Source organism: Ciconia boyciana, chromosome 9 (assembly GCF_034638445.1).
Source record: "Ciconia boyciana chromosome 9, ASM3463844v1, whole genome shotgun sequence".
In the NCBI taxonomy this organism is placed as follows: Eukaryota; Metazoa; Chordata; class Aves; order Ciconiiformes; family Ciconiidae; genus Ciconia; species Ciconia boyciana.
In genome coordinates, this window is record NC_132942.1 from 10,058,826 (window position 1) to 10,069,883 (window position 11,058).

An 11,058-nucleotide genomic window follows, 5' to 3' on the forward strand; every position below is an offset into this window, starting at 1 on the left:
AATCAATGCATAATCAAAGAATAATCTGCCTCTGAGAGTGCAGAGCATGGGGGTAAAGAGCAGATCTACTCCTGAGGCCTTTAGTGGAGACAAACACCTCCAGTTCCCGTTCACCTCTGTACATCACAGCATGACACGGGGGGAATAGTGCCTGAGAGAGGACTGCTGGACTTGGCTCATTCTTCTTAGACTTTCAAATCCTAAAATAAATTCACCCAGTGTGGGTTATCTTGTTGCCAGTGAAGTCAAGGAAGCACTAGAAATGACAAACCAGAACACAAAATTTACTTTCTTTTTTCCCCCTCCCCTCTCTCTTCCTCTTCTCTTCCTGCTGCTATGCTTACTTAACCTCCAGGTACCCGCTTAAATAACTCAACTAAATAGCAATAATGAACGGGCAGAGTCAACACTGCGGTACATAATCACCTTGTCTGTTGTGTTTAGCATCAGTGATCCCTCCTTCGCGTGCATGACATTCTTCTGCCTTCCTCTGCATTAAGGATTTGCTTTTCACTTTATTTGCATTTAATTACCGATGTTGTACCCATGCACATTTTATTTTCTCCCCGTTAAGCGCAGATGCTCCCGCATACCCTATTCCTGCAGGAATTCCTAGGAAATTCTAGGAAGCAGGAGGAATTGCTGAGTTCATTTCTGAGCAACTCATCCCCAACTCCCATTCCTACGTCCCAATTTACTTGTGCGAACGGGTGTGTAAAGCGCCAACTGTTTACTTCCATGAATGGCTGCCCGAGAGCATTACAGATACCCTACCGTCTTGCAAACTGCACTGCTCTAAAACATTAATTCTACGATTAGTTTCAAAAAGGAAACAGGAACTGCTAAAGTTTCAGATCGTTATAGCTGCCAGAAGTATTCTTACAGGAAGGGTCTACAATGTTACTGTTGTGAAAATTTTTAGGATTTGAAAAGCTACTCTTTTAACAAAACTATCTTAATTTTATTATTATTATTATTATTATTATTTAAAGTGCATGCTTTAAAACAGGGTGATTGCGGCAGGATTTCTTGTCGCACTGACATCGTCGTGATTTTGTCAAATCAGGATCGTGTTAATGAGAGATAAAGTGAAAGTTACAGTGTATAAACTTAGACCACACCAGAGCTAAAAATAAGCCTGCAAATACACATCAGAGTTGCACAACAAAACACCAGCAAAGGAAATGCAAAATTATAGACTTTGGTTTTTTTCTTTTTGTTTACTTCATGTAGTTTTAACTCAGTGTTATTTCATAAGTGTTTCAAAATAGTTTTTCTTCTCCTGAACAACTTAAATATTTCCCCACAAAATTCATCTTCCATTTTGTAAGCCATTACTCACCCAAGTAACCTTTCTACAAGAAGTCCCAATGAGTAATGATCACTCATGCACAAACAGCCCCAAAAAATTAGTGTCAAAATATAAGACTTCCTCACTCCCATTTAAATAAAGATGCATAAAAAGTTAAATCAAACGCAATTCACTGCTCGCCAGCAAATAAAAATTACTAAATTGAGCACACCACAGTCATTTCTAGACAACAAGTGCGTCCAACAATTTGCCTAAACTTTTCAGTGACTGAGATCATAAAAAAAAATAAAATAAAATAAAAGGGGGGGGTAATATAAAAGTCAAGACTACAGTTCTCATTTAATCCACTTTTCCCCCAGTAAAGACAGCAGGATAAAGCAGTAAAATAGTTGACAAATAAGTTGGAAAAAATATAGTGCCAGATTTTGTCCTTAGCTATTCCTGAATAAATCCACATTTATGGTGGTACAACTGAGGGCAGGATCGTCTCGTGGTGTCAGTTTGCCAGTCAAGCAATCCTGCTTTCTGAACTGGACAAGAAACAATCTTGAAGGAATGAGATCATGGTCATTATATTATTCAGTTATGTCATGGCCTTGATTTTAAAAGAGTAAGAGAAGGAGAGAAATCACCGACATGCATCTAAATCCACTCGCTTTCAAATCCCTCATCTGTTTCACAAAACAAACTATCTCCTTTATTGAAATAAAGGAGAAAGAAAAACTCATTAAAATGAGGGTCTTTTCAAAAACAGAACTAAAATGATTTGTAATGACGTATACAGCCATACACACAGGGAGAAAATAAAATCCTGGCCCCACCGAATTCAATAGGAGCTTTGCAATTGACTTCAGATGGGCCAGAATTTCACCCAGAGAGGATTAGGCTTGTATCCGCTATATATCTACACAGAAAATACTGTGAATTACACTTATTTGGCTTCAAATACTTAACCCTTAATTACCCGAGTTTTTACCCCTTTCCCAAGCAAATTTTCGACTCATCCCAGCGAGGTTTATCCCGGACAAGTAGCACAGCGCTGGATCCCAGGGCGAGGACGGTTAGTTCTTGCTGTCTCTCTCAATGCACAATTCAGTAGCATCTAATTATTTTATCCAGTCTCCCTCTGCCTTTGATACACAGCCTGCTTATCGACGTATTCACACAAATTAAATAAATTTATCTCTCCTAATATGTTCATTTTTAATGGTTTTCAAACATTCACATGGAAACAGCTCTAGCGTAAATATCCCAGAACAAATGGCTGTATATTATACAGGAGGGAGCAGTTGGGCTGCCAGACTGGGAATGCACCAGGCCATCTGGCTCAGGCAGTCTCTCCAAAATCCTCAGCTTTGTTTTCACCCTCAGACTCCAAACAACACATTTTCCACTGTGATGAGTTTACATTTTCCCAAACACAGGTCCTGATCATGCATGCAAATTCCAAACTTCTCCATTCCTCTCTGTACAAGAAAATTAAAATCACCTGCGCTTCTGACATCTCACCAAAGGCACAAGAAAGCTGCTAAAATCTGGCGCAATGTAAATTTTCCCCATCACAGGGGTTAGGTTTTGTTTTATGTTTGTGTGAAATTTCTCCGTGTCTGCTGAGGCTCCTCTGAACTTATTGATAACATTTTTTTTCCCATGCGTGTAGCTGCCAGAGAAGGGCCATGCTATGCACAGAATAGAGAGCTGATCAAATATCTGCAGACATCAGAGAATGATAGAGAAGTCAACAGATAAACCATTTGCATCCAGAGTTAAAGTACTGAAAAAAAGCAAAATACAAACAGAGCCTAAGTCTGAAGGACGGATTGTTGACTCATGAGGACTCTCAGCAATAGACAATAGCTATCGTGCAAAACTTATGATTTTTTAAGATGCCTGAGCCATATTAGCATCCGTTATATCTTATGGATGAGAACAGCTGAAGGAAAAATGGGTGGGGAACAAGTATTTCAGATTTATTTCCTCCATCTCTCCTAATAGTGAAATATCTCAACTTTATGAAAATACAGCTGAAGAAATAGAAAGCATCTCTTCTCCGTAAATACATTGAAATCCTTAGACTTGCCTAAAAACTCCAGTTTTATTAGAGCAGACATATTTCACATTTTGCAGGCAATTTCAAAATGCATCATTGTTAGAGCCAGACCTACTGCGGTAGGAGTTGCTGCTTTACGGAAAGCAACAGCTATAAAGTTTGGGATCCTACAGGGTTTTGAACACATTAGGAATGTGATCCCAACATAAAATGAGGTGCCAAGATAACATAAAAGAAAATTTAATTAAGCCAGTATTGACGCCGAATGTTGTTACCGTAACTGAAAAGAACTTCCCCGCAACATTAACAATTTGTGCGTAGTATTTACAATTTTTAAATGACAGGGGCACGGTTTGGAAACGTAGCAAGACCCCTCGAAGGCGTGTAACTCCTATCTTACCCAGCACTTCTCTGGGGCCACCACCAAAGGCCAAGCACATTATATCCTGAATATAACTCGAAATGATGGACTTCGAGACCAGTCCCGCCTGGGTTTCCCATTCAGAAGTCCCACAGCCCGGACTGCCAAGGAGCGCGCATGCAACAAAAGCTCATGTTTCGGGGGAGCGCATGCATAGTTCATACCTACACCCCACATCTGCCCTGGGATGTAGTCGGCGACAAAATTCTTGGTTACTTCAGTCACGCCACTCTCCAGCCCCGCTTCCCATATTGCATCACGGCTGATAGAGAACATATACACGCGCACCAGGACACGGAGATCCCCAAATTCCACCTATGACAGGACTCTTGCCATGAGTTTCTTAGTTGGACACAGCCACACAAACAAATCCCTGACTTATTCAGATCAAGAACTCTATAGGAGCAGGAATATCTACTATTTATTACACACACAGTATCCAGCATAGTGAAGCCCTACCTGTCTACCTAGTGATGTAATGCATGCTGCTAATGGGACATCTATGTTAAATCTATGAGTAGCAATCCTATATACAGAAATCTAGGTCTGATTGGCAGAACAGATTTTATTTTGTCTTACCTAACTTAATAATCTGCAGCTGTACAAAACCTTGCAATTTATAACTGTGAGACAAAGAGAATACATTTAAATCTGATTTGTCCATATGTAAAAAAAAAAAAATTAATATAAAAAAAGAGCCACAGATACTTTCGTGTATGATCTGGGGAACCTAACTCATTCAAGCTTTGCTTCTGTGGGATTTTTAATTTGCCACCAGAAACCTCAGAGTAGCTGTAATTTCAGTCTGGGAATTCACAATTATTGAGTGTGTGAATGTGCGTGTGTGAGTATTGAGAAGATCCTTGCCAGCTGAAACATGTACGCTTCTGCAACAGTTTCATTTAAAAGTAATCATTTCATTATCCAATTTGTTCTGAGCGTCATGCATTAAAATACTACACCTTCAAGTCGACTGACAATATATATTTAACTTTCATTAAAAATTAAAGAATTTTCAGACAGTCTTTGCAATATTTAATTACAGTTTGATGATTTGAAAGTTACTTGGGAATCTTCTATATAATTCACTGTCGTAAAATATAAATGATATATTCAACATTTGGGTGAGCTTCTGTCATGTGTTGTACTTTGCTTCCTAATAAGCATTGAGTAACTGAAGCGATCGCAACTCTGAAATAATTTCACTTTAAAAAAGAAAGAATTAAAAAAGAAGAAGAGGGAGAATTTAGCCCCCGGCCCCCGAAAAAATTCAGAGCGGCACATGCCACAGTTTTGACATGACAATGCCCTATTTTTCATAAGCAATTATAGTCCTGCCTAAAGAAATTATACTCATGAAATTAATACGTAAGCAAACATGTTTGCATCTAAAATAGCCTTTCGCTCCCCATTTTCTAACCTAAGTTCAGAGAGCTTTTGTTCTTAAATCCTCGCTTCTCAACTCCATTGCACTTTCCCCAAAAATCTGTAATTTGCACTAACTTTGTTTTTGTAAGACTTCCTGAAATCAGACAGATTCTTTTTCCCCCCCCCTTTCATTGTGGATGTGCTTTAAAGCTACATGGTAGGTTTTACAAATAAACTGTATCTCGGGGTTTTTTTCCCCCCTTTCTCTCCAAAGACCCTCTGATGACTTGATAATAATGAGAGACCAAGAGGTCAAACAGTGCCTTAGGATGAACTCTTCATATGCAAGATGCCTTTGTTAAGAAAATTATTTTGAATCGCTGCTCTACATGAGTTCAGGGCTCTGCTTTCAACAGGATTATGAACAGAGGCTTTTGCATTTCCGTAATGATAGGAAAGCTATTTAAAGATAATATTTATTGATAGTCTCTCTCATATGGTCTACAGTGAAATATATAAGCTCCAAAAGGACTAAAAAGAGTTTGTATTATCAGGAAGATTTTGCTACTTTTAACACAAACTAACCAATTTGTGCCTGAAAAACAAGGAATGACAGCAAATGCTTTCCAAGATTTGTTATGAAGAAGGGTATGTTGCTGCTGTTTTAATTCCTACGGGGAATGGGCTCTGTTTGGAAGTGTATAGTTTAACAGAGTTCAGATGCATAGTGGATTCTCTAGTAAAATTCATCCAAGTTCCTTTTTTCTTTTTTTTTTTTAATCTTTTTTTTTTTTCTGTTGAAAGACAGTCTTCAATAGCAGGAAAAGATGTTTTGGGACCATCAAAGAGAGTTTTCTAAAACAAACTCAGCCCTTAGAACTTTATGTTTTGCTGTAGAAAAGAAACCCAAATACAAGCCAAGAGTTTTTTTCCTTACAGACAACATACAGGGACTGACTTTTCCTATCGGTACCAAAAAAAGCTTGATGTTTTTCCTAAATAAAATTTAAGAATTTTTTTTAACAAGTAAAACAGATTAGGAGGGAAAAAACATATCTTAAGGATAAAAAGGCTTAGAAGCGATCCCATCTATTTGACAGAAATGTATTATAAGAGAAAAATATTCCGACAGGAGCAGAAGAAAAAGCTGGAGTAGCAAATTTTTTTTCAAAAGATAGAATCAATTTGTTCAGATGGCCTCTTTGTAAAAATGCTGTTTTCGTACAGAAAAGTATTTTTTACAGGTAGGCACGCACGTTACGACTCTGCTTGGGAAGCTAAAAGGCGAGCTTAAAATGAGGGTGAATCCCTTGACAAGGTCTGCTGCCCCACAGCCCTGCCCGCAGTCCGGCACCGAGCTCGCCGCTCCCCGCGCCGCGGTTCGGGGGGCCGTTCCGACATGCAGCCCTGCCACCATTTGATCGCTCCTCCTTTCACCCGCGGACCCGGCGGCAGCGCGAATAAAGAACGGACAAACGCAGCCACCGCGCCCGAGCAGCGGCGTGTGCTGACGGCCTGCGGTGGGCCGGGGGAGGCCGGAGGTTAATTCTTACTAATTAAGCGGCAAAACCGGCCCCAGCCCGGACGAGGACGGCTGGAGGGGTCGCCTGTATTTTTCGGAGCTCCCGAGCCCGGCGGCGGGCAGGGTCCCGCGGGGACCCTCCGCGCCGCCCCGCAGCCCCGACGCCGGGGTCGGTCCCCGCAGCCCCCCGCCGCTGCGCGGGGGCCGGGCGCGGCTGCGCGGGTGCGGAGCGGGGAGCGCGGCCGTGCCCCGCGGGAGGCGGCAGCCCCTTCCCCGCCGGGGCAGAGCCGCTCCGCTTCGCGGCGGGGGCGGGTTTCGCCTCCGCGGGCCGCCCCGCCGGGCTCCCGGGGGCCGCCCCGACGGCTGCCACCCCCCCCAACACACCCCCCACCTCCTCCGCGGGCGGCCCGCTGCACCCACCTGCTTGGTCATGGAGTCGATGAGTCGGACGTAGAAATCCTGCTCCGTCCTGATCCCTGAAACAAGGCAGAGGTGTGAGGAGCGGGGCCGGCCGGCGGCAGCGCGCCGGGGCTCGCCCGGGGGCTCGGGCCCGCCGGGGCTCCCGCCCGTCCCACAGCGCTGGCCGCGGCCGGGCTGCGCCCAGGCACCGAGCGCAGGGACGCGCGGAGCGGAGGGGAGCCGGGGCAGCGGCTCCCCGGCCTCTGGTAGGGTTCCCAGCCGAGGAGGCGGCGGGAGGGCAGCCGGCGGGGGGTGGCGGGGCTGACACCGGGGGCTCCCAGCCCTTACCATTGCTGTAGAGCAGCTGCAGGCGATAGTGGATCCCGTTGTTGGTCTTTTCGCTGTTGGCTTCCTGAAGTCGAAGAGCAGAGGGGAGGCCGAAGGAAAAAGAAAAGATACCACATGAAGCTTCTCCATCGCTCGCACGCCGGGTGCCCCCGGGGCTGGACGGGGCAGCTCTCAGCCCCCTCCCCTGCCCCGGGCACAGCGAGGGCTCAGGGGAGACCCCCTCCGCGGCTGCCCTCCGGGCCGGGGGAGAGGCAGGCGCCCGCGAGGCGGCGGTGGCTCCCGGGACGAGCCGGTGCCGCGGCCCCGGGGAGCAGAGTGGGGAAGGCCCGGGAGAGGCGGCCGAGCCCCCGCGGGGCGCCGGGCTACTCACCTTCTCCTTCTCCACGAAGCCCACGAAGGCGGTGCGCTCGATCTCCACGGGCTGCCCCTGCCGGTCGTACAGAGCCAGGACGAAGTGGAAAAAGTTGGACTTCCTCAGGTTGGAAGGAGGCTGCTTCTCGAAGTGAGCCCGGGCCAGACCAACTCCGCTGGGACCAGAAAGACGCGGGTTAGCGGCGGCCCCGACGACGCGGCCTCACGTCCCGTCCCCCCCCCTCCCCCGCCCCAGCCGGCTCCGGGGCCCGTGCCTTCCCCCGCCGGGGCCCGGCTGGGCTCCCCCCGGGCTGAGCATCCCCCCCTCCCCGAGTCGCCCCGGGGCTCTTCCCTCCGGGCCAGGGGAAAGGCGTGCTCAAGCGCGGCCACGTCGAAACCCCACGGAGCCGGGAGCGCGGCACAGACCCGACCCCGTCCCGCCCTGCGGCCAGCCCGAAGTGCCAAGCAGCCCCCCCGGTACCCGACACCGGCACCCACCAATTCTCCCCGGGGGCCGCGCCCGCTCGCAGCCGGCCCTGCATGGCGGGGGAGCCGCGCTCAGCCCCGCCGGCCCGTTGCCCCGCGGAGCGACATTGGTCCTGCCACTTCTCAAACTCGGCTCGAAGCTGTCACCCAAGCGCCCATGAGCCTTATCTTTCAGTTTCAGTCCTGCGAGCCTTTCTTCCCCTCGCCGGAGCGGTGGGTAAACACCGCGACGGCAGCCCAGGAGACAACTTGAAATATTTCAGGGTTGTCCCTGCAGAAACTTTCCCTTCCTTAGAGGGCTCCAAAGGGAGGGGTGCGGGGCGAGGTGGGAGACACCGGGAGATGTCAACATTAAACTTCTTAGCTGATGCCGGCTTCAGGGCTCAGGCTGCCAATCCGGCATCAGTTGTCGGTTGGTTTTGTTTTGTTTTGTTTTTCGCGGGGAAGAGGATGGGGAGAAGGAGAAATAAGAGAGAAAGCGAGGCTGGACGCAGCTTCGCCAAATGCACCTCCTATTTGAAGGGATTTCTTTTAAAAAAATCTAAGATAAGTGGCAGTGGTTTTACAAAGGGGCTTCGAATTAAATTTCTCCTCGAGAAAGCTTTGCAAAACTCCCTGCTTATCGGAGGAGAAGAAGGGAGGCTGCTGATTCTGACGAGGATAAGAAAGCGAGGTAGAGAAATACATTTTGGATACATCCGTGCACAGCTCGCTGCTTATCTGAGGAGGAAAGTGTCATTTGGAGATCTTAAGACTAAATCAGCAGCGAACATAGTTTTGAAAAGTCCTTCCTCCGCGCGAACACGAGGGGCTAGAGAGATTAAAGCCCACCTATTCCTGCCTAGCGAAACTCGCCGCTTCCTTTATTGTTATTATTAATTATTATTTAATAAAAAGTCATTCCTACGGGACAAGAGGGATAAAGATTTAACTGGCGACATCTACGCGAAACTCACTGCTGTTAGCAGAGCTCCAGAGCCGGCTTTTTGTTGGTGCAGGGGAAAGGCGCTGCCCGCGGGGAGCAGCGCTGCAGGCGGCGTGCGCCCCGGGGCGCGGAGCGGGGCGCGGGCGCGGAGCCTGCCTACCTCTGAGCGGCCGTGCTGGCGTCCAGGACGCCGGCTCCCTGCATCCACGTCCGCACCGCGTTCATCCCCGCGCCGAGGGGCTCTTCCTTCATGCTGCTCCCACTCCGCTGGATGCTTTCCTGAATCCCAAACATGAATCAGAAACAAGAGCGCAAATCTTCCTTCTTTACTCAAAAAAAAAAAAAAAAAAGTGATAAAATCGCCAGGCGGACTGTTATATATGTTTTTTTTCTCTCTTTCTCTCTCTTTCTCTCTCTCTGCAGCTGATCTGTGGAATCAAAGCAAGTCAGAGAAAGAAAACACAGGCACGCACATTTAAAAAAAAAAAAATCCAAAGGCAATCAGAGCCCGGTTTTGTTGCTGCTGTTTGCTGCGTGTGCAGTTTGTTTGGGTGCTTGGAGGGGCTGGCGGGGTGCTGGGAGCTGGTTGCAGCGCTCGCAAGCCGGAGGAGTACTTGAAGTCCCTTTTGTATGAAGACACCCCTCGGGTGGCAGCAGGCAAAAAAAAAAAAAAAAAAAAAAAAAAATCTCAGATGGCAGTTTAAGAAACAATAGGACGAACGGGAGCTGCGGCAGGCTCTGCTACATCAAGTGTCATTTTCCAGTGACAAGAGAGGCAAGTTTCCCCCCCCTCTTTCCCCTCTCTCTTTTCTTTCTTTCTTTCCTCCCTCTTTCTTCTCTCCTCTCCCAGCCGAAGCGCTCTCTCCTCCCTCCTTCAGCCGCGCAGGAAGCGAGTTGCCGGAGCCGGGCGCACGCCGGGAAGGGAGCGAGAGGGGCGCACCCGCGGCGGCGGCGCGGACGGACGGACGGAGGGAGACCCTGGGGCTCCCGGTGCCCGCGCCCCCTCCCTCTCCCGCAGCGCCGGGGCGGACTCGCCGTCTCTCCCTATGGGAGCCACTTTGACTGTCCCCGCCGCCGAACACGAGCCCCGCAGCCCCGGCGGGCGGGGGGCGGGGCCGCCGCCGCCACGCCCCCTCATTTGCATCGCGTCACCGCTCCCCCCCCGCGGCGCCGCCGCCAATGGCCGCCCGCGAGTCGCCGCCGCGGGGGCGCGGCCACGCCCCCCCTCGTTAGCATAGCCCCGCCCAGACGCCCCGGCCGGCCCGGGGGAAAGTTGCCGCGACCCCCCCCGGGGCGGGGGCGTTAACGCGAGCGCGGTCGCGCCTTTGTTCCTCGGCGAGGCGGCGGCGGCGCTGGCCGGGGCCGCCCCGCGCCAGGTGCCCGCGCGGGGATACCCGGAGGGGGCACGGACGCCCCCCCGGAGGAGCACCCCGCTCCCGCACCGACCTCCCACCCGCGCCCCGCGCCCGGGGCCGGCTCTCGGCAGGAGCGCGCCGCGCTCCCGCACAGCCCGCAGCCGGTGGGGAGAAGCGGCAGCGCCGGTTGCGAGGGTGGCCGAGCCCTCCCCGCTCCCCCGGGGCCGCCCCGGCGGGTCCTCCCCCAGCGCCAGGCTGCCGACCCCGAGACCGACTGCCCAAAGCCGGGGATGCCCCGCCGGCCGTGCCTCCTGCCCGAGCCCGGGTGCCCCGCTGCCGAGGGAAGGAGAGGCCGCCTCACGCAGCCGGCTTATCCCCAGCGCAAACGCCGCTGGAAACACGCGTGGGGCCGGACCTGCCCCGCGTCCCGCCAACTTCCCCGCTGCAAATCCCCGACTCCCCGCTGAACCCCCGCCGCTCACCCCGGTTCCCGTCCCGTTCCCGGGCAGCGGTGCGCTGCT

The 11,058-nt window shown here is 50.2% G+C and overlaps 1 protein-coding gene across 6 annotated transcripts in view; it reads right to left on the reverse strand.

The window, feature by feature from the left end:
- EBF1 (EBF transcription factor 1) overlaps positions 1-10,291 on the reverse strand; it is a 285,433-nt gene extending 275,142 nt beyond the window's left edge. For 5 of the 6 annotated variants that reach the window (XM_072872920.1, XM_072872919.1, XM_072872918.1 and 2 more), the window contains exons 1-4: positions 9,343-10,291; positions 7,791-7,947; positions 7,421-7,484; positions 7,094-7,149 (exon numbers count right to left, since the gene is read on the reverse strand). In XM_072872920.1, the coding sequence (XP_072729021.1) occupies positions 7,094-7,149; positions 7,421-7,484; positions 7,791-7,947; positions 9,343-9,476 (411 nt within the window). In that variant the 5' untranslated portion in view covers positions 9,477-10,291. Of the gene's footprint in view, positions 1-7,093; positions 7,150-7,420; positions 7,485-7,790; positions 7,948-8,269; positions 8,538-9,342 lie in introns of those variants that run through there. The other variant, XM_072872922.1, reaches the window with a different exon arrangement.
- Positions 10,292-11,058: the final 767 nt, after the last annotated feature.